Below are 25,321 nucleotides of genomic sequence, written 5' to 3'. Positions count from 1 at the left end.
AGCCCGAGCATTTTGTTGATATATTGGTACTGAAAAAAACATACGCAATACGATATTTTTTGTCAACGAACCGCAATACATTAAAATATCAATATTATTGCACAGCCCTAACATCTATCTTATGCAGGCTGAGAAATGTCAATACATCTCGTGTAGGTTGAGAAATGTCAATGCATCTATATCATGTAGGCTGAGAAATGTCAATACATCTATATCATGTAGGCTGAGAAATGTCAATACATCTATCTCAAGTAGGCTGAGAAATGTCAATACATCTCGTGTAGGCTGAGAAATGTCAATACATCTATACCATGTAGGCTGAGAAATGTCAATACATCTATATCATGTAGGCTGAGAAATGTCAATACATCTATATCATGTAGGCTGAGAAATGTCAATACATCTATCTCATGTAGGCTGAGAAATGTCAATACATCTATCTCAAGTAGGCTGAGAAATGTCAATACATCTCGTGTAGGCTGAGAAATGTCAATACATCTATATCAGATAGACTGAGAAATGTCAATACATCTATCTCAAGTTGGCTGAGAAATGTCAATACATTTATCTCATGTAGGCTGAGAAATGTCAATACATCTGTCTCAAGTAGGCTGAGAAATGTCAATACATCTATCTCATGTAGGCTGAGAAATGTCAATACATTTATCTCAAGTAGGCTGAGAAATGTCAATACATCTATATCAGATAGACTGAGAAATGTCAATACATCTATATCATGTAGCCTGCGAAATGTCAATACATCTATCTCAAGTAGGCTGAGAAATGTCAATTAATACATCTATCTCAGATAGGCTGAAATATATTGATGAACTCCTCTAATAAAGAATTTCGAATTACAAAGTACTTGCCACCTTGTAGCTTTTAATATTAAGTGATCTACACAATCTATGATTTAACATTGGTTATCAATGCATATAGACACCAATTTTCAAACATGGTAAAATCTGTAATACATTTTCTCATCAACTGGCATGTCTCGTGGTGAAAAATGAAAATGAAGTATTTGAACAAATGAATTTGCTATATATGTATATTGCAATCAGCTTATTATACATTTTTAAACAATCGCACAACAATACAATATCAAAACATATGTTGACAGGAGCCTTACTAATACTACTGCTCTATTATTGTCAGCGAAATTCTGAGATAAACATATTACTGTGGTGAAGGGAACAAACGACAGCTCAGTCATTTGAAGATGCATGACAGTCAACTGGGCAATCTGAATTTCATTCACGGACACACCTGGCTGATATTCAAATCGCATTGTAGTAGTTTTAGATGTACATATTTGTATCAAACTGCTTTGAGAAGTAATTATCAAAATTGATGAATTTGTATGACTTTTATCTTATTCATGACAAATTGCAATACCAAGTAAGCAATAAATAAGACTATTTAAAACATTTTTGTCACGCAATCCTTTGTCTTTTTAGGCTTTTATATAGAAGAAAGTCCACTTGTAGTGAAAAGGTTACCTGTAGGTGTCCAATAAGTTGACAATTGCTGTCTATTATTTTTAAGAATGGACAGATACTGTCTGTTCTTAAAAATAATGGACGGTAATTGTCAACTTATTGGACAGTGCCAGGTAAACCCAATAATAACTTATTAGATATCTACAGGTAGGCTGAAAATAAGAGAAAGGCAATACATTTGTCAAAGAGATACAAATTTAATTTTTAAATTCCCTACAAGTAAGACTCAACACAGATATCGGAAAAATCACTGAAACACTTAAAACGATATTTCCTTTTAGTAGAATTCTTTGCTTCAACTCGTAAGATTCACAGTTTTTAAAGTCCATTGGCTATTATTATATCGCATCAAAACTTAATTTGAAAGACATATTTCCATACTGTATTTGAATTTCGCTAGATTCAGAGGCACATTCCAAAACTTCTTCACAACGCTTTTTATATTCCCGAACGAAGTTCAGGGGGAGGGGAGGGGGTACATAGGAATCACTGTCTGTCCGTCTGTCTGTGCAGATTCGTGTCCGGGCCATAACTTCTTTGTTCTTTGACTTAAGCATACCATATTTGACAAACAGGTCGATCATAATAATACGATGTGTCGAGTACCTTCATGACCTCTATATGACCTTGAACTTTGACCTCAAGGTCAAAATTAATTATAGGGTTTTGACATAGTCATACCATAAGACATGGGTGTATCACCATGAGACTATGTGTCATGTACATTCATGACCTTTTTATGACCTTGACTTTTGATCTCAAGGTCAAAATTATAGGTTTATGCCATGGATTTGTGTTCAGATTATATCTTCCATTTTCTTCTACAAGGGCATACCATATTTTGACGCTCAGGAAAGAGGTAGTTTATACCTATTAACAAAACCCTTTGGCGGATTAGAGTAAACAGGGGGTATTCTTAGTGAGCATTGCTCACAGTACCTCTTGTTTATGTTTTCTTTATCAGCATATCCTAATTCTGAATTATTATTTTCGCTTTCATGAATAATTTCATTTCACGAGATAGGTGTATTGGGTTCTTTTGGCTGGCATTAATTATTTCCTCATCCAAATATTCGAAAACACAATGCTTTTCAGATCAAAATTTGGCTCCATAACTTTCTCACCCTCCATAACCAGAATAATTGCAGTACTTTCACTAAAATCCTTAAATTTTGATTGTGCAATGAAAATACTCTCCCCATCATAGGAAGCCATGTTGATATGGCTCAGTACTATAGAAAGAGTGAATATAAAACCTGCCGTAGAAGACTACTTACCTGACACTGTCCAATAAGTGAACAAAAGAAACAGAATTCTACGCAAGACTGGTTATATTGTCAGACTATTCAAACTAGCTTTATTCATAATTATCATTGTCAATGGGTTTACCCAAGTCTGTCCATTCTTAGAACAAAAGATGTAATTTTTTATGTAGGATATAAGCCTCTGTCCATTCTGTGAGAGAAAGAACTGATCTCGGCCCTATGGGCCTCGATCAGTTCTCTCTCACAGAATGGACAGTTTTTGGCGTATATCCTTTACAGATCTTATAAATGTTTATTGATAAAAAGTCAGATTTATTTTAAATTCTGGCTTTATTATTCACAAGTACTTTTTGACTGCAAGAAAATGATGCAAATCTGACTAATTATCAAAGCTGGTTTAACTTCAAGGTTTTAGAGGAATATTGAATTTTAAAATTCTCGTTTTTTCAGATTGTAACCTTCCAGTTGGTAATGTTATCAGATTATCAAAACACCTATGTCAAGGTCATATATAATGACCGAGAAATGACCTGGGATGTATTGAACTCAGTTGGAAATTACCCAGTAAGGATTGGAATCTTGAAGCAGAATGAAACTGCAGAAGAATATCCACAGTCTTACCTTGACCTGCTGTCAAAACCAGATGACAAAAACAAAATACAGAAGATTGATGAAGTCATTCCAACAGGACTTGTTGGAGATGTCACGTAAGTGATGACTATTGTCAATCACATATTTTAACCAGACATTAAATGTGGAAGATGTATTGTGTTGATCCTGCATATAATTCATCTTGATATAAATATAATACCTGGCTATTTTTCCTTTGGAAAATTGCGAGCTGGTTAATTTGTGTGTTAGTCTGCAGGTAATACCAAATCAATAGACTGGGTTTGTTAGAAATGCTGAAAAGCCATTGTTGTTGCAATTGGATGCCCCCCCCCCTTTCCCTCCCCATTATTGTTGTAATGATAATTATTATACAGTCATCATGTAGCTAACACTTAACTACAGTATTACATAGTGTGTACTTTTTTTCTCCCCTAAAACTAATGCAGAAAATAGGGCTACAATAATCAGGAGAAGGGAGACATTCGTTTACTGTAGACCTGATGTAATTCACACTTCATCATCAGATCATATTAGCTGCAGGACAACATTTTCTGTTTCAAAACATGAAAAACAACAAAACATACACAAGTATTGAATGAAAGAATTGTCAAAATCTGGGATGTTGCAACACTGATAAAAATCTATCCCCAAGACCCCTAATCTCACCCCTAAACAAGCAAGTTCTAACCCTTTTCCTCATTCAAATGTGTATGTCTTGCTATTTTCATTTAGGCCATATCTTCTAAGCAAAGAAAGAGTAAAAGTTCATACATGGACTTGACACAATGATTGCAATGGTCAGATGGTTTCTCATGACCCTGACACGAGTTATAATTTGGCCAAGGTCAAAGCCACTTAGAATAATAGTATGATAATGCAGGGATTTTTTAACTTGAATGGATATGACTTCAAATAAACTGTATTTTGAATATGCTCTACTTTGGATGAACCATGGAGGGAATTAATTTACAAGTACAGTTGGCAAATGTATGTTAACTTTAAAGGTATTTTCTGAAATTCTTGAAGGGAAAAATGAAGGTCAAGGTCACAAGTTAACATTCATGTGTTTGGATAACATTTCAGTCATCCCATATTTTCTACTATGTGTGAGCAAAGGCTGTAATTTGCTTTTGATTTGTTTTTTAAAGTATATTTTCTTTTTGATAGATGGAGCAGAAAAGGGTTTTCATATTATCGTATCTCCAAGTCAGTGGCCCCAGCTCATCCAGGTCTACAATGTAATACTTATATTGAAAGTCAGAAGTTGAGTCAGAAAAACCCACAGAAAAAAGTTGTGACAGCAGATGTCAGCAAATGTCCACCAAGTCTTTTACAGACCACAGACTCATTTAAGACATTCACAAGTGCAGGAATTCCTAGTTCCATGACCTGCTATGCCAAGCGAAGTGCTTTGTCAAGTACGGCCCGAGATCAACGCAGCCAACGTTGTTGCTACAACAAAGGAAACAAAGGGTTGATATTAGACCCTACACTTGCCAAAGGATTTAACATATACATGTGAGTATATAGTTGTACTATATATGAAGAAAATATTACAGGTTAAATGTTAAATGATTCCTAAACTGGAATGCTGAAATTGCTGTTTTACAGACTACTCCACTTATATTGAACTATGTTTTATATTGAGGTAAATTTGAAATAAATCCCCAGTAACATTATTCTTATGGTTGAACATAGGTTATATTGAATTTTGGATATATTGTTACCCTCATCAGCTCACCTAAGCTGAAGGCTAAAGTGAGCTTTTCTGATCAAAATATTCTGTTGTCTGTCATTATCATAAACTTTTCATCTTCTTCTCCAGAACCAATTGGCTAATTTCATTCAAACTTGGCAAAATCATCCTTGGGTGAAGGGAGATTCAAGTTTGTTCGAATAATGGACAATGCCCTTCTTCAAGGGGAGATGATATTGAAATAGTGAAAATATACTGATACAGTTTAAAAATCTTCTCTAGAACCAGCAGGCCGATTTCAATCAAACTTGGGTGAAATGGGTCCAAGTCTGTATAGAATAGCATTCATATAACTCGTGACTGCTACTTAGTTTATGTGGCAGTCGCCACTTAATTTATTTGGCGGCTGCCACTTTATTTATATAGCAGCTGCCGGTTATTCAACTTCTCTCTCTCTCTCTCTCTCTCTCTCTCTCTCTTTCTCTCTCTCTCTTTCTCTCTCTCTCTCTCAAAATGAAAGGGGTACAATCCCCAATCCCTGTAATATCCCTCTCCAATACTTAGTAATATGTATGTGATGTACAATTCAGAGCATTATTATCTGTAAATTGTGTTGATGATTTACAAAGTTATATAAATGTTTTGTTACCAAATGTCGACAGATTCACGAATGAGCAAAACTTCAGTCATTTGTACTTAATATACCAACGTATCAGGCAGGTAGAACAAGGGGGCTGACCATCTCCACTTTTTTGAGAACTTTCATTTTCCGTTATTTTCACATGTAAAATAAAATGTATACACTACTAAAACACAGATAACATTCATAATTTATTCACATTCATACATGTATCTACAGACAATTTAATAAAGTATACCATCTAGTGTACAATAGAATAATAAACATATCGATCATAACTACATATTTGGCCTTCTCGGGGGATAGTCACGTCACTGCGATAAAATAATCTGTAAACCCCAAAACTGAATTTCCTGATTGACATTCAGGAAATCCCTACTGAACCCGGGTTGACATCATTGAGTCAACCTATCTAGTATCTGGTTTGACCTCTTCGGGGAACCCATCAGAACTCGGCTTGACACCATTGGGTAAATACTAACCATTGGTACCCAGGTTGACACGGTCGGGTAGATAATATTAGACAAATGAACACACTGTTGCACCTCTGGCAGTGAACAAAGAACTGATGCACTGTAAGTGAATCTGAGCTATCATTGGTTATCACTGGTCAAGTGATATACACTCTTGGTCAGTTATGCAATCCATTACCTAATTTGGCCATAGAATGCTGGAACCAGATTGTAACATGATACTACTGTTAGTTGTAAAACTACTGCCTTCCTGTCTTATCTTATCATTATAGAATACTACCATATATCTAATACTGCTTAGTTCTATGGAGATGGAAGCTTAATGCTTCCATTTCATAACTTGATAGAATTAGACATCATGATACATAAATAGACCTACTGCTAAAAGTATGATGACAGCAATAAAGTGTGCATAAACAAACATTTTTTCTATGCAAAAATTATACATTTAATCGGCGGATTGACCCCCACCCCACTCTTTTCGTAGTAGTAATGAATGGTAAAAATGTAATAATGAATGAATTGAAAGATGAACGTAGTGTAGAAAAATTAATATCACCTGACTTGTAGTGCTCACAGTTTATTACAAACTGATTTTCAGCTAGTTTTACAGCTACTTTTAACCATAGATCTGAGAGATAATGAAAATGATTTTAACTATAGTTTGAGTGTTACTGCTTGCTTATCAGGGCTATGAATGTTGATAAATGATACACTTTCTACTGTAGGATTGGACAGCCGACTTCAGCTGAACAAATTTCAGCAGATAAGAACTTTGGCATTTGTTGTAATGCTGAAAATAGTTATACTTCAAGAGAGGACCTTTGTGCTAAGTTTGTGGAGGTACTGCCTGTATGCACAGCTGAGAACTTTGTGGCCAGTGGAGCAGGTCAGTGTGATTAGAAAATTAAAGCAAGTTATGCATATGTTGTAGTACATGTTTTTACTCCATAAAATCTCCACTGTTGATGATATAAAACTTATACGGTACCAAGTTTGATGCACCAGATGCGCATTTCGACAAATAATGTCTCTTCAGTTATGCTCAACCGAAATGTTTGAAATCCGAAATAACAATGAAGTTTTAGAGCTATTATAGCCAAAAACAGCGTGCCAAAAAAAGTGGAGTCAAATTCGTCTAAGGATAAGAGCTATGCATGAGGGAGATAATCCTTAATTTTGAAATGAATTTCTAAATTTTATAACAGCAATTAAATATACATCCGTATTTTCAAGCTAGTAACTAAGTACTTAGCTACTGGGCTGTAGAGACCCTCGGGGACTAACAGTCCACCAGCAGAGGCCTCGACCCAGGGGTCATAATGTAAAACTTATACGATACCAATTTTGATGATTCAAGCTGTCTAAATCAAACTAAATTTTCATTTATTTGTCTCAAAAACTAGAAAAGCACAATTTGCATCTAGAGTTTGAAAATTGTTATGGGGAGGCTCTGGAAAAACACCCCCACCCCTTTGTCGCTTTGCAACTTGGCCGTCTGCTTTTGGCAGCAGGACTAGTTGCCAATCAACTAGTCAGTTAAAGAATCTGCTAGTGCTTTTGACTAATATTATGAAAAAACTATGTCGAATTCTGTATTCAATCTTAATCCTGCACTATTCCAACCCCAGCTTTTCACTTTTCTTTGTTCATTAAGTGGTGCTTTGGGAAAACTACTTGTAATAAACGTCTTTTTTTTGCATTCACTAGGTGGTGCCTTGGGAGATCCACATTTGACAACACTAGATGGTTTATCCTTCACTTTCAATGGACATGGAGAATTTGTACTGATGAAAGCAGCAGATGTTGAGGTTCAAGGACGATTTTCACCTCAGAGAAATGCTGCGGGTGTGAAGAGTGCTACATTTATAAGTGCAATAGCAGGAAAACAGTCCAATCCTAACAGTGATAAAGTGGAATTCAGATTGAATTATGCAGCTACAGATACAGGTAGATAAGTGTTCATGAAATAAGATGTGGGGTCCATTCCTTGAAGTTTGGAAGAGCGAATGTTGTGTACCTTTAGGTGCACCTTATAATTCAAGCTTTAAATGCTGAATCATGGACAAGGAATCAGATGCTAAATGTGAACCCATATTTTCTACATAAGGTTGACCCATTTATACACTGTAGATGTGGTAGTTTTATTTTACCATGATGTTGCTTTCATTTATATTTTTCTGAATAGTCTGGATGGACATGCAGCCATTTGCTCAAAATTTACAGGGGCAAAGTTTATGAAACCTACCGTGACAATAGCATTGTTGGCCAATGACTATTTGGTGCAATCATGACTGAACATTATCAGTGTTAAGCTAAGTTTACAAGTTTCATATTTGTCACTATAAGTGTCAAGAACTGGTACATTTTCCCTGCTACCTCCACCCCCTTAGTTTTTATCATTGTAATGAAGTTCTTTTGAATTTTGTGTAGGAGTAGAGAAAATGATAAATCGTAGAATAAATAAAAAGAAAATTTATTTAGCAATAAGATAAGAAATATAGAGATGTTTGAAAAACAAAGAAATCACACTTTCACATTCACACACCCATACTCTCTCACCGAGAAAGAAATATAAATTGGTATAATAAACCTGGCAATATTGACAATCAATATAACTATAACTGTCAAGACAATTCAATAGTTAATACAACAAGTATGTCATTCCAGGCTGAAAATATAACTGGTAATAAATGTATTACATAATGGTTCGAATAGTCGCTAATTCCGCTAACTACAGAAAAAGTTAAACAGTAGTAAATTACGTTTTATACAAATTTCTCAAATTCCTTTTTGATAAAATGTTAGTTTACTGAAACACAATATGAAAGTTTGGCTACTCAGCACAATTCAATTTTAACGCCACGTCACACTTGGCACAACCAGGCCTTCATACAGCTCGAACAGCCCCTGCGCTTCCAGTCCCGGACTCACAGGTCTCTCACTGAACAACGATACTGGGTAACGCCGACTTCAAACCAATGGCAACACTAGGCTCACAAAATAATTGCCAAGTCCACCACGTGGAACACCCATGTACATACAGCACTGTCTCACGTGTTCTGATTCCCACGCCGAGCACCTAATGAAATGCTGAGAGTACTGCCTGATATGGCCCAGATAGCTTCTTAAATCCCCTCTGCACTGAAATAGCAATAACTTAACCTAAAACCTATACACAAAGTGACTTGGGTAACAACAAAATTAAAACACAATACACGAGAAAATTAACCCGAAACCTCGCAAAAATAGCTTACCGGCTGGAGAAAACCTATGCCAACACAGTAAAATGTTTGTCTATCTGGCTACCCATTACCCAGACTAACTTCTGGAATTCGCCAAGAAAAGACCCCTGCTGGACAGCATGAAAACGTGGCCGCACGCTTGACAAACAGCCGCTATTCTGACTGACCAAACCGGTATGCTAAAAATAGCCTTATCGACCAACACTCACACTACGGAAACACCTTACAAGCATAAACAACTATTTACAGACAAAACCACAAAAAACTAACAAAATGAAAATTAACTTCATCACAGTTGTTGTTGAGGATTACATATAAACTTCATAGATTGGCTCCAAAAATACCTATGTTTAGAACCTTAAAAGCTCTTTTTTCTGTAATTACTTCCATTATTGCAAAATTCTCGTGTGTAGTCTGAAGATGATATTCAGACACTTTTTTCAGTTTCAAATTGTTTACACATAATTATTGTCAAATTAGCTCCCCCAAGTCACTATTTGTACACCAGTATTGAGTAACTGTAAACAAGTTGTAATGTATGCATAAAAAAAATCAGGTGTGAAACAATAATGACCATTTGGGGGGGGGATTTAAGTGTTTTTACATTTTGTTTTCGAGTTGCATGATTAGTGTGCAGTGTGCAAGATTATGCTACAATTATTTTGAATTTGAAGTTAATTCTTTTGGTGAATTTATTTATATCATTGTGTAGAGGTTGATTCTCATATTTTTATTGTCTTTACAATGTAGCAGAAATCTGTATCCAGGCATTAATGACCCCAAAATGAGATATATATTAGTGTGTCGTGCAAATTAATTTTCCAGCAATACTGTAAACTGTCAAATCCCTAACATTGAGTACAAAACCACTCTTCATTGTTAGATAATGTGTCGAAAATGCAAGTAAAGTCAGTAAAAGTATGATTTTTGCATTCATATTGTGATGATGATCACGAATCAGCGATCTTGTTAAAGTACCAAATCCGCCACAATATAAATACATGTACTGCAAATTATATAATAAACACATATAAGTTTAGAAGATATTGATAAATTATATGAATGTAAGGCCAATTCAACTTAATTAGTAGATTATCATCCATGGTCACCAAAAAGTATGGGGCGGGTGGGAGGGTTTTATTTTTTAATTTTTATTTTCTGAGAAAAATAATGATGACAAACGACTTTTTGTCAACATATGTGCATCATTTAAAGCCAGATGGATATCAATCTATGCTTATTTCACTGACAAATTCCAGGTTAAGCTTTAATTTCAAGCACAGAAAGATACCAAACTTCATCAAAATATGAAGAACATTTATCCCTTCCTTTCATTTACACACGTAAGAAATTAAGAAAACCATATGCATAAATCTATTTTCTTCACATGGTTTTTCACATTGCTATACCGGAAATTTACACAAGAAGTGTAAATACCAAAGTCGGACATGAAACTTTACCGGAAATCGCAAGTTTCGCAAAATAACAAAAATTCCGGGCGGGCCGATTTTTTAGGGGTGGGCGGGGATGATAATCTATCGATTAAGTTGAATTGGCGTAAGGGAAAAGCCATTTTCAAAACACATCACTCACCATTTTTCCTTGACAGAAATCCTAAAAAATGGCGCAGTTCAGTCTATGGATTTCTCTGGAGGAGCCGTGGATTGGAATGAAGTGTCAATCACAAAAGCAGTCAGCAGCAGCAACATAACCACTTACAAAATGATCTTTAGTGGAGGACTGACAGCAGGTGTACAGCTTAATAATGCAATGTTTCAGCTGGTCATTTCAGCATCTTCCAGCTACCGCAGTAATTTCACAGGTATAGTTTGTTAAAATCTGTTAATTGGATTGATTGTGGGTTCTATCATTTATGCTCTCACTGGGGAAAAAAGGGGGTATATTGGTTTGCACCTGTCCGTCAGTTGCTAGACCAAGTGTTGTCCTCTCAATATCTTAAGATTCCTTTGTTTGACAAACATCAAATTGTTATACTGGTTTCCTAAAGAGTAGATTACCTTTATTGATTTTGAGGTCAAGGGACAATTTACTCTGGATATAAGATATTATTGTACCTCAGTATGAGAATTCTATGCAACGCGTAATCTGATTGGTCTAAACAGTCACGTGCCAGGGAAGACAAAACTTCATATCTCCCTCTCAAACATCATATTTCCCATTGGGCAGCTTCGTGCATTTTCCATAAATTTAACATCAAAGTAGACGAAGTGTATTATGACGTCACAATAAGTCCGAGTCATTCTACTTTCATAGTTCGTAAGGCACAAAATATTCGGGTCTCTGATATACAGTTTTAAAATCGACTGATTTTGGTTGATATAAAAACATGCAAGTAAATCAGCATTCAAGGAGAATGGAAATACAGAAACTGGTTATCATATCACTGTGTTTCGCTGTTTGTACCGTCTATATATACGTTGACGGCGCGATGTTACTGTTAGGGCGATCTCAGCTACATACATGTACGATGTATAGATGAGTAAACTCCAATCTCAAATACAATTTTGTGGTCTTGCTTTGTTTCTGTATAATAAACAATTTATTGCATGATAGTGAGGGAGATATGAAGATTTATTCACCCAAGAAAAATCATATTCCCTGAGGGCAACACCCTCGGGGAATATGATTTGTCTTGGGTGAATAAATCTTCATATCTCTCTCACAATCATGCAATAAATGTATATTGTCTGCATAATATCGTAAAAACCCTCTGATTAACATTGGTATGCTGGTTCCCCCTAATAGATGTTCCTTTTTGATTTTGAGGTCACAAGATCAAAAGGTTAAGGGTCAAATTGGACACCAGAGAATACTGTCCACTCAATATCTTGAGAACTGTTGTAGATTCCTTATTTTACGCGAGTACTTATTATCGCGAAATGACTCATGGACGTCAAATCGTGAGAAAATAAATTCGCACGTGCTCTCTTGATTTAAAGTTTTTACAGGCATTTTAGGAATATAAAAATATAAGTGAGAAAAAAAAATTTGTGAGTGATGTTTCTCGTGGAATTACATGATAATAAATTTCTCGCATATATGTAGGAATTTACAGTATATCTTTGCATGATAGGCATCCAACTCGGTATGCTGGTAGGTACATCCTACATACTAGATGCCCACCATGGGTCAAAATGTCTTACACTAATGCTCCATGTCCAAAATAGTCATACAGTGTAAATATAACATATATTACATCATTTAATTGGCACTTGTTCTGCATATTGTCAGTTTTTGAATCGAGGCAAGGTACTGAGAAACAAGTTGATGGTACAGGGGTTTTAACAGTCTCATTTAAAGTCAGCATTTCGCAAATTCTATGGTCGTTACAACGATCTACTTTGCCAATACAACCTATCATTGGGTCAAATGCTGTCTGACGTGTTTCATACCGATTGTTAGGCCGTTCGTGGCACACTGATTTTGAATATGGATAATTTCACTTACCTGATCTAGATATAGGGCTCACGGAAGGTGTGACCGGTCGACAGGATGCTTACTCTCCAGGAGTTAGTGTTTGCCCAGCTATCTATTTTGTATTGCTTATAGGAGTTATGAGATTGATCACTATTCATTATCTTCACCTTTCACTATTATGACATCTTCATACTTATTTTGAATCTCATATTAAATCAATTCACAACAGATCCTGTTGCCTGATAGAGATGAAACAGTACTATGATTGCTCTTGACTAATAGCTACTGGATACAGGGAAATATTCACCCTCATTTTATTTTCGCCCTCGTAAGTGGGCAAATTTAAGATTGGGCGAAACTGGGTTTTTTTGTCTAATCTCTTGTATGATTAACACATCTGTGGGCGAATATAAAATGGGGCAAAATCATCAGCGAGTGTAGAAGGAGAATAATCATGTATACAGTAATTACCGATGTTTTTCATGATCAATAAGATTTAAAGTTGTTCCATTTCAACATTTCCACACAGGGGGCATGTTTCTAAAATGTTTCTTGTTTATATATTTTTGCTGACTGTGCTTCAAAAAGATATATAGAGCAAAAAATCTTCTTCTCAGAAACAACCGGGCCATGATCATATCAATGTGCAAGCATCCTCAGGTATTGAAGATTCAAGTTTGTTCAAAGTATGGCCCCAGCTGGGGTAGGGTGGGCCACAATTTTTAATATAGGAATTTAATAGACAGAGAAAAACTGTAAAAATCTCATTCTCAAAAGCAATAGTGTATGTATTTATATGCAAGCATTAAAAGATAGTGCAGAATCAAATTTTTTCAAACCATGGCTAATGATGGGGGGGGGGGGGGATTGAGGCTTAGGACTCAATACAGAATCAAAGTTTTACATACAAGTATATCTTTAAAAGATATTTTATCAAGAAACACTGATTAAATATTTTAATTTGTAAGCACTTCAATGAAGTTGAGATTCATAATTTAATTCATAATTTTATTGTTGGCATGAATACGGAATCAAAGTTTTATTGTAAAAAATATAGAAAATTGTGGGGGGGGGGGTTGAAGATTAGCAGGGCCACAATTAAAATCATATCACTATGGAAATGTTCTGAAATCAATTGCCATTGGTTTGCACCTGCCATTGTGTGACGCCTATCATGTGTCAACAATTGGATGTTTTAACTTTTTCTTGTTGACTATATACCTTTCCAATTCTTTTCAAATTTGGTATGAAGCAGAAATCTTACGTCTATCTGAATATCTCTAAGAAAAACTTGCTGCATAGTCATATATGGAGTAGTGAGGCATCTAACTTGTAAATTTTATGCTCTATGGGATAGAGGTTTTGAGTCCATGCAGGACTGGACCAAATTTAGCAGATAGTTTGTATGTGTAAAACATTTAAATAACATCTTTAATGCTATTGAAACTAAATGGGTATTTAGACGGAGTAGGTAGCCCTTTACCAAAATTGTAAATTTCATGATCCAAAGGGTAGGACATTTTGTAACATTGTGAGGCAGAAATGGTCGTAGTGATTAAATAAATGTCTTTATCATTTGAAAAACTTCTTAGATTTTGCTGATACTTTATAAAAACTAAATACATAGTAAGGAAGAGCAGAAAGGGATACCCTAAAATTGTAAATTTCGCAACACCGTGGTTCTGACTAGGGCAGGTCCAAAATAGTATGTACTGTAACAATGTAAATATAGCATATATTACATCATTTATTGGGCATTTTTGGGAGTATTTGTGTTTTAATTAAGAGCACATCTTGTTTATTACTACATGTATATAAAATATATAGATACTTTGAAAAGATGAATTTAAGTGTTGGGTACTTTCAAGAGCTTTTCTATAATTATATTGTATTTGAGCTACATACAACTTGCCTACTGATAATGAAATGTTGTTGTTGACTATTTCAGTTTCAGTGTAGTTTTCACATCTTTAGCTCCTGATATAATGAAACTGAATCCACCATATCATACAGCAATTTACAACATATTTGTCAACATACATACTTGTATACTTTGTAAGGAAGCTAGGTTAACAGTTTTCTTACTGTAATGAACAAACTTAACAAATCTTAACTAACTTAGTATTTCTAATGATAAAATTTGGATAACAGTGTTTCATACAAGCAGCTGATCAATATTTCATTTTTTCTAGGACTCTTGGGCAACTTTGATGGTTCAACTAGTAATGACTTTACTTCACCAAATGGAAGTGTCACACCTTCTGACTCAGTCGAGAGTGTCGTTTACACATACGGAGTGAAATGTAAGTCTTGTTTTCCTTGCTGTCGAATGTCTAAAGAGCATCACAATGGATTTATGTTATGTAGGTGTTAATTATCCATCAGCAATTAAGTTTTCCCAACAGATATACATTTTATCCTTCACCAGTAGGAGGGAGTTAGATTGGATGTCTAATACTGAATGAATTTAGGGCTGTTCAGACTATATACTTAGTTAAATCGGTATGATGAACTTTTCTGTGTAATTTGAGAACACATGTAGATAGGTTTTATGTATGAATAGAGTATTGTTAGTTGTTTATCAAATAAGGATTGAGATGGACCAAAAAAAATTCCAAAACTTCGGATGTACAGTTGAACTTCGGTATCTCAAACACCGATACTCAAATATCATGGAATGTCAAAGTGATTCGGAAGTCCCAACCACTTATTTTCTAATTATTTCACCCTTGATATGTCCACTCCTTGGATATCTCAAAGTTTTATCCTGGTCCCATAAAGTTCGAGATAACGAGGTTTGAATGTATATGAAACCACTGATTGTATGTAACTGTGTATAATATGATACTGTTAATGCATACAAGTAAAGCTTTTTTAAAAAGATCGCCGTCTTTAGCAGCAACTCTATAAAGTGAAGTTGAATTATGTCCCTTGTCTTCATTATTGAATTGAGCTAAAATAAATAATCTCACGGACATCATACCTACAAAGCTGTGTCCCGACTCCCATTGTAAAAGTTTGTATTTATGAAGGGTATATGTACTGGAAATCAAAATCACTGTTCCCTGTATTAACACTGATTAAAGCCTCTATATCAAATGAAACTGAGATTTTCAGTGTGTATATCAAAATATTTATTTTTTAACCAAGTTATGAAACAAAACAAACTAAAAAGATTTAAATTGCTCAAATTTGCATAAAAAGTATTCTTGCATATTGTATAGTACAACTGCTTTAGAAAGTAACCAGGATAAAAACCTGAGAATATTGTAATAGTTTTGCCAAAAATAATATCATAAAATACATAGAGTTTGATGAAAAAGATTAATAATTGTTATTCAAATTTGAGCAATTGTAAGGAAAAAAATATTCTGAAGGAATAGGATAATTTTAGAACAGATGTGTTGAAAAAAAATAAAAACTTTAAGTTTACCTGATACAGACAGTCTAAACTTACAGCAGGGATAATTTTAAGCAACATAATATGTAATTAAATGTTACTATCCTATTCCTTCTTAAGATTAGCAAAGTTATCAAATGCCACTAATAATACAAACAAAAATGGTTGCATTGGAATCACTGATTGTCAATTAAAATTATCCCAAAACACAAGCAATCAAAACAAAAAACGGCGAGTTTTTCTATTTGTATGCAAAAATGAAAACATTGCTGTAAATGAAGTAACCATAGAAATGCTTTGTATCGGTTGCTTTTAAAATCGTAATGTGTCAATTTCATGAATTGCATTTTTCTTTTGTTCGTTTTGTCGATTTTTTTTTTTTGAATATTGAAAATCTTGAAAAATTGTTAAGTCGTACGAAAATTAGAACACCAGAAAATTATCTCCCTTGCCTTGAAGAGCATTTCAACCAATGAAATAATTGAAAATTTTCACTTCATGCACTTTCTACCAATGAAAAAAGAGAAGAAGTGCAAAGTCCGAAGACTGTAAAACACTTCAACTCTGTATACCGTCTTCCAAGGAAGACGGTAATAATTTCATTGTAGATTGATTGTCATTGATCAAAGAAGAAAGGCAATGCAATCAAATCCAACACAAATTTCTTTATTCCAGAAAGTCTTCATGTTTTAGTCTGACAGAAATATTTTATGAATCTCTTCCAATTTCATTGTTCATTTTCAAATCGCAGAATTTATCAGTAGCACCACCATTACAGTACAGTTTACTCCTGAATACATTGAAATTCATAACACTAGCTGATTGTTTTCAATACATGCAAAGTTTTGTCATTTTTGAAAAGAATTTTGTTTTAAATCAGTCCCTTATATTTGATAAACTTTTGCAAACCTAAACAAAATTATTTGGTCACAGATTTATTATTTTTTTTAATGAAAGTGTACAAATGTATGTAGGCATTGAAATCAAAATTCTGAAAATGTCATACAACGAACGCGTCTGGGTTATAGAACTGATCTCAGGACACTTGACTACTTGCATGATTATGGACTCGTCAACCATGGCAACGACTGATGTAAACAAATTCAAAGTAACTGTTATGAAAACAATATAGTACCAACTCAGTGGACTGCTAATTTCCCTCAAATGAAGCGATATTTCATTATGTAAGCAATTTTAAATCAGCCAACATTTTAATACAAAGCAAAAGAGGATGCTATGAGGGAATTATAATGATTTCATGTAATAAAGTGATCATGTAACAGCTATATTTCAAAATAACGGATTTCAATGTAAGTTGCATATTAAGCTGCAATTGTACAGCTGTTAAATTTGTGCATTTACACTTTTAATCAATTCATCACAAGAAATACACAGATGCAAATAGCATGCATGTACAATGAAATAGATTAGTAAAAAGTGAGGTTTGTTTACATGTTACTGACATCGGTTATCAACATGTGTTTAATCAGGTGTACATGATCACTCATACAGACCAAGTATCTGTTGTGCAGCTAAAATGAAACTTTCCATCATCCATTCAATGTTCTTTTTAAAGATCAGCAAAAATATGAATGACTCTGTTAGATTGGGCATTCCTTATGGTTGACCTTCGTAGATCTTGTTTTCTTTCAGTTCATTGGTGACCTATTCCTTCTATAAATTCGTGTTTATACGCCCATCTTTTGATGGGTCATATCATGTTATAGGCTTTTCCGTCTATCCACCCATCTGTTGACTTTTTCATCTGGGTCATATATCTTTCACACGGTTTGAGACTCAAGACTATAAAACTTGTTCAGTCAGTAGTCAACGGGGAAGGGGCAAGAAGTGTCACAACCCAAAAATATGTCACTGTGGCCTTCTGAAATGTTACATCTTTAACATACTCAAATTATGTTCAGATCACATCTTTCACACTGCAAGGCCTAGGACGATTAAACATGATCAGCTAATGCATCTTGGGGGGAAAGATGTATCACAAACCAAAAATTGGTCAGTGTGGCCTCGATTTGGTTGATTGATTGATTGAGGTTTTACACCAATTTGGCTATATTTCAGCCATTTTACGATATCTTTTTGGAATTGAGATACATGTGTGTATATATATATATATATATATATATATATATATATATATATATATAAACACATACATATACCTATATTAAGGCTTGTATTGTTATTTCATGAAGGGCAAAACAATGCGAACTCTACTCTGTTTACGTATGGTGGAAGTCCAAACAACACTAACTGGGCTAGTCACGTAGATACAGCTTACACCCCAGTCTTCTTCAATGCTAACCTGACCATTATGTTTCCGGATCCTGCCAAGAAAACTCAAGCCATCAGTGCTTGTAACAAAGGGGCTTCCACGGATTCTGATCCAGAAAATCGCAGGGAATGTTACTTTGATTTCAAGGTTACAGAAAATGCTGCTTTGGCTTCAGCTACCTCTGACACCAAGACGGCTTTAGCAGAAACACAGTCCACCCTTGGTGAGTTTAAGTTCAGCCATCTCAAGTTAGGTTTATTAAGAAGAGTACATTACAAGCGTAGCTGGAGCTAAATACATTATATTTTCAAGTTGGATACTAGTAGGATAAGTCCAGTGTGGATGAATTGTTGGAGGACAGAATACATAATATCAAACAAGAATTTCACTCTCACAACTTTTGTTTAGTCACACAATACAATATTGTGTATAGTAGTGATCTTCTACATTACTCAGTATTGTGCTTTGTAATGAAACATAAAGTATAATTTTTCAAAAATCTAAATGGTCTAAACCAGCAATCACATTCTTATGAATTTAGGCTTACATTTTGAAGGGAAAATGTTAAAATATCAATTGATGCAAATATCAGCTCCAGGTCTTCACTTGTGCTCTTGTATAGATTTTTGTTCCATCCACATTCAAATTCATCTGTATGTAATTTTGTTTGTTTTTCAAGTCACCTTTATTTCTTTGTAGCCAACTATCCACCAGAGATAAAGAACGGCAATGTTACAATCCAGGTATCGGTTGGTGGTAATTTCTCACTACAGCTAGTGGCTGAGGATCAAAATGAAGGGGACACCATCTTTTTCCTTTTGAATAGTGATGCTCCTTCTGGAGTTAAAGTGGATAATGCAACTAAAAGACTGTCCTGGATCAATGTTCCGGACAGTAACTCCATGTCTATCCAGGTCACAGTGTCTGATGGGAAGGCCCAGTCTCTGTGGACTCCAAAAATTAAATTGTGCAAGTGTAAGGTAAGAAATTATGATGTATAGGGTACAATTACCATTCCTACTCACAAAGAGGGATGCAATATTCTTCCATTCATTTGTCTGTTTAGAAGATATTTCAAAGTGGTTTTGGATTTCAAGGGACTGTGGGCCCTTAGATAATGAAGTTCAAAAGTAGATATAGATTTTTTGTGAATCCAGGATTTTTATCGATCACAGTGAAATACCGATGTCCGTCCGTCACACTCGACTTTGTGGACATAACTCCATGGAAACTGCAGGACGGATGTTGTTCAAATTTCTAGGATTGTTAGTCACCATATGTAGTTGATCATATTGCACTGCCATTTTGATTCTACAAAGTTTACAGGAGTTATTGGACATTTGCACTTCATTTTTTTTTTTGCGGTGGCGGGGACATATGGCTACGCATAGCAATCTTGATTTTTCCAATGATTTTAATGCACTTTGTCAGAACTACAAGATTGATTGATATAAGATTTGTTGTCAGAACTACAAGATTGATTGATATAAGATTTGTTGTTCAGTATTACACATTAGTGTGAGATGCAATATCAGTCAAGTTTGCAATATACATTAATAAAATTAATGTAGTTTATGAAACATCCTGCATACATTATTTCTCTTTGTGAAAGTATCTTGTGAACAGTTTTTTTATATCTATATATATGTAGAGCAGTAGTAATAAAGAAATAAAACTTTTGTGAAAACTGTTGTATGCATTCTATTGAGCACCTATAAGTTCCCCCTTAGATTTTTTTTTCAACTCATGCAAATCAATGAAACAGTACAATATTGAGTGGGGGGTAAGTACTGTTTGACTTAACTTATGCTGCTAATAGTTACTATATCTTTCATATATTTGTGTTTATAATGTAGTTTTAATGATACAAAATCATAAATCAATGAATAAGGTTTGAGTGGATTATGTTATTGTAAAGGGAGGTATAACAATAACTCATTTTGAATTTATTTCAAAGTCAATCTTTCACTGGACCATCAACACTATGTTCTAAATACCCCCCCCCCCTTCCTAATTTTCTAAGTTCCCAGGGCGCTCAGTAGGATAAATTTTAATAGTGTATGTCACACCAATGAATTGAATAAAGATCGCAACATATTTGCAAATCATAATAATTAAATACTTCATGACAAAATAAACTGCATTCTTCTCAGGAGATGTTCTTGAATAATTAGAACTGAATTTTTACAGTTATAATGAATAATTTTTAATGATCATGCTTCATATTTCTGTGTAGAATGGTGGTACGTGTGGCTTCAATGTAGACAGCAGTGACCAGTTTTTCATTGTTCCCTGTACCTGTGTGACAGGATATGATGGTAACTTTTGTGAGAATGACCAGGATGGTTGTGCGACCAATCCCTGCTGGCCAGGAGTGGACTGTACTGATGTCCTTGCTCGTTATCTGTCCAGCACTCCAGCTGGATTTGTCTGTGGTTCCTGTCCAGTTCATCTCGATGGAGACGGAATCACTTGCTCAGGTATTTTGTGACAAATGTAGTTTTCATTTCAGAAAATATTGATATAAGTGGATATAAGGGGATGCTTACTCCTCCTAGGCACCTGATCCCACCTCTGGTGTTTCCAGGGGTCCGTCTTTGCCCAACTATCTATTTGTATTGCTTGTAGGAGTTATGAGATTGATCACTGTTCGTTATCTTCACCTTGCATAAGTCTGAATGTCAATTAAAATGAATTTTAGTGCTTGCCACTGCCTCGGAGGCAACAAGTCAAAATTTGTGTGCACTAAGATTTGTCATTAACAAGGACTTGAGCGACTTTGTGATTTTCTTTATATCATTGTAAGATAAACTCTTCTCTTGCAACTTGAAGGACACTTGTATTGAAATCTGGATAGAGAAGTATTTAAAAGGGCTGAAAATTGTGAATATCAGAATTTCTCCAAGTTGATGTTTTCATCCCTTACTAATTTTGCAGACAAGGATGAGTGTGTGGTGAACAAACCTCCCCCATGTAGTCAGAACTGCACCAACATTGCTAATGGTTACACCTGTTCCTGCATATCTGGGTATATTTTGGGCGGTGATGCCCGAACTTGTCAAGGTGAGTACTACAGATAGAGGTCTCCAACAAAGCTTGTGTCATTAGGTCAGCTATTAAAGTACAGAAGGAGGAGGCAGTACTGTGTATTGTTTTGTTTTCATAATTGATAGAAGTCTTCAAATTTAAGTTGAAAAAATGGGTGATCACAACTGGTACATATAATGTACTGTAGTAGTTGGGGATATATGGACTGTGGATATCGGTTTGGGTAGATCAGTGGTTAGAGTACCTGACTAGTAATGCAGAGGTCCTGGGTTCGATTCCCAGTCCATTGCATAACAAAAAAGCAAGAAATATTGATATCCGTCGTATTTCTTTATTTATACAATTTTATTCTCAATGTATTTCACTTGGAAAGTATTGAATAGCCAGGAAAGAATCTGAATACTGTGTACAGGTTTAAATTCTGGACTAACTGTTTCTATATTTCATATCCATTCTAAATTTTATGGCATTGTTTTAATCACTCTCTTTAGAAATGAATTTGACATTTTTGTACTTATCATGCACAGATGTTAATGAGTGTCAGACAAATACGGACAAATGTAACAAGGCCACCACAACTTGTAGTAACACTGTGGGTTCCTATACCTGTAACTGTAAGACCGGTTACTCCAGCGACACCCAATATGCTTGTACAGGTACGAAACTTATGCAACTTACCTTTGTCACCTTAAAAAAGAAGATTGAGCTATTTTAAAATATGTTTGATGAAAATATGAATAAATGTTTTAAATACTTTCAGACATCAATGAATGTTCATCCAATCCCTGCCCTGCTAACTCAAGATGTCAAAACACTGTTGGCAGTTACACGTGTACCTGTAATTTTGGATATGAGAAAAACACCCAGACCAACACATGTGATGGTAAATTGTTTCTGTATCTGTTACCTGGACCTTTGAATTCTCACCACAAATGAAATATGTTGTGATTGGTTAAAAAAAAGTTGAAGGAGGTACTCTACATTGTCAAAATGGCTGACTTCCGTCTATAACATGGATGAAAATATATACATATTAGCAATATTTGCTTATTCATTTCAAAAACCATCGCCTAGCCGAGTAGCTCAATAGGTAATTAGCACATCGACTTCTGAAATGTAGATCGCGGGTTGGAGTCTAGTTGGGGTTTTAAATTTTTTCCAGATTGCTTGCTACTATAGCTGCATTTTTTGTCTAAATAAAGTAAATTTGAAAGTTTTAGTTTCAAAATATTGTTGTACATATCCTCCACTTTTCATTCATTTCAAATTTCTCTGGAGTACGTAATATATCTCCTTAACTGAATACAGTGAATTCCTTATACTAAGGTCCACTCTGCATGTAAGACGTGATGATTTATTTCATACTTACACAATCTATTTGTGATTTTTAGCCGAGTTGCAACGAAGTTGAACTCGGCTATTGGTTTGGTGATGCGAGCGGGCGGTTGGGCGTCAACAATTGGTTTCCGGATGATAACTCGAAAAATTTACAATCTAATCAAATGAAACTTTGATATATTGTTGGGTACCAGGTAAGGAAGACCCCTATTGATTTTGGAGAAAAAAAAGTCAAAGGTCAAGGTCACAGTGACCGAATATAGAATGAAAATTTCAGAAATATTTGGTTTCCGGATGATAACTCAGAAAGTTTAAATTTGAATCAAACGATACTTGAAGATATTGTTATGTACAAGGTAAGGAAGACCCCTATTGATTTTGGAGAAAATGGGTCAAAGGTCAAGGTCGCAGTGACCGAAAATATTTTTCAAATTAAAAAAGAAAATAGTTTCCGGAGAATAACTTGAACATTTTTAATTTGAATCAAATGAAACTTGCTTATATTGTTGGATACCAGCAAAGCAAGGCCCCTATTGATTTTGGAGAAAATAGGCCAAAGGTCAAGGTCACAGTGACCAAAATAGATTGAAAACTTCAGACAAATATATATTCTGAACAGTAACTTGAAAAGTTTATAACTGAAATTAGTTCTTCACAATTATAAATATGCCACATCATTCCTGACTTTACAATGTATCCCATGCAACTCGGCTTATGCACCCCTCGGTGCATATATTGATTTTTAATACAAACAAAAGTTATGAAAATGATAGCATTTAGTTTTATGAATTATAGTTGGTGCATCTTTCAAAATAGAGAAGGATTCAAATGTGATATGCACTGTATTCTACCATGTCACAGAGCAAAATGGTTTTAGATAAGTGTGCTGTGTATGAAATATTACCTCGTTGATTTAATTGCATTATGTTTTGTAGACAAGGATGAGTGTGCAGGTTCCAACAACTGCCAGCAGAAGTGTGTAGATGGTGTGGGTACCTACACATGTGCATGTAACACTGGGTATCGTCTCAACGAAACAGATTTAGTCAGCTGTTTACGTATGTATGCATGTCACGTTTTCACAAAGAAAATAGAATATATTAGGTAGATTTGATTAGTTTAAATTTTTAGTAAAAGATTTGTTAAAATTGTTGACTGAATCAGGTAGATGAGAACACAGGGCTCACAGCGTCATAAAACATTGCTTTGTTATATATAAAATGCTTTTTTGTTGTTGTTGTTGTATCATTAGGTGATGAAGGTAGCTAGCATTGCAGAAAAAAACCTGCAAATTCTTCTGCAATGATTGCTACGTTCATCACTCGATAAAACAACAGAGAAAGGACATTTTATGGTTTATATTTACATTTTGATGTATTATCTAAAAAATATAAACAAGAATTAAGATCTAAAATATCATATGGTTTACCCATTTGTTACATTAAATGAAACAGCCAATGCCCCCTTTGACCTTGATGACACTCCGTATTTGGTAATGATTTTGCAGACAGATTGATACTAGAAAACCAAATTGAACTAGTTATACCCCCCGAACAAAGTTCTGGGGGGGGGGGGGGTATATAGGAATCACTCTGTCTGTCCGTCCGTCTGTCTGTCTGTGCAGATTCGTGTCCGGGCCATAACTTCTTTGTTCTTTGATTTAGGCATACCATATTTGGCACACAGGTGGATCATTATGAGACGATGTGTCGAGTACCTTCAAGACCTCTATATGACCTTGACCTCAAGATCAAAATTAAAGGCTTTTTACAATGGATTCGTGTCCGGGCCATAACTTCTTTGTTCTTTGACATAGGTATACCATATTTGACACATGAGTATATCACCATGAGACGATGTGTCATATACCTCCATGACCTCCATATGACCTTGAACTCAAGGTCAAAATTAAAGGTTTTTCAATGGATTCGTGTCAGACCCATGACTTCTTTGTTCTTTGACATACGCATATCATATTTGACAAATGAGTGTATCACCATGAGACGATGTGTCGAATACCTTCATGACCTCTATATGACCTTGAACTTGACCTCAAGGTCAAAATTGATTATAGGGTTTTAATATAGTCATACCATAAGACATGGGTGTATCACCATGAGACTCTGTGTCATGTAAATTCATGACCTCTTTATGACCTTGACCTTTGATCTCAAGGTCAAAACTATAGGTTTATGCCATGGATTTGTGTTCGGACTATATCTTCCATTTTCTTCTACAAAGGCATACCATATTTTGACACTCACGAAAGAGGTAATGTATACCTTTTAACAACACCCTTTGGGAGATTGGGGTAAGCGGGGGTATTCTTAGTGAGCATTGCTCACAGTACATCTTGTTTGCAACTAATATG

The 25,321-nt window shown here is 35.0% G+C and overlaps 1 protein-coding gene across 1 annotated transcript in view; it reads left to right on the top strand.

The window, feature by feature from the left end:
* The window catches only part of LOC130048704 (uncharacterized), a 161,728-nt gene that overhangs the window by 107,524 nt on the left and 28,883 nt on the right, over positions 1–25,321 (top strand). The window contains 13 exon segments of the mRNA XM_056145736.1: positions 3,218–3,474; positions 4,547–4,897; positions 6,917–7,077; positions 7,899–8,138; positions 11,043–11,255; positions 15,064–15,174; positions 18,485–18,787; positions 19,264–19,544; positions 20,801–21,044; positions 21,502–21,627; positions 22,140–22,268; positions 22,373–22,495; positions 23,886–24,008. Coding sequence (XP_056001711.1) covers positions 3,218–3,474; positions 4,547–4,897; positions 6,917–7,077; positions 7,899–8,138; positions 11,043–11,255; positions 15,064–15,174; positions 18,485–18,787; positions 19,264–19,544; positions 20,801–21,044; positions 21,502–21,627; positions 22,140–22,268; positions 22,373–22,495; positions 23,886–24,008 — 2,662 coding nt within the window.

The sequence above is a fragment of the Ostrea edulis genome, chromosome 7, assembly GCF_947568905.1.
Source record: "Ostrea edulis chromosome 7, xbOstEdul1.1, whole genome shotgun sequence".
NCBI classification, from domain to species: Eukaryota; Metazoa; Mollusca; class Bivalvia; order Ostreida; family Ostreidae; genus Ostrea; species Ostrea edulis.
Note: the sequence above shows the minus strand (reverse complement) of the source record. Positions and strands in the feature narration are given on the sequence as shown.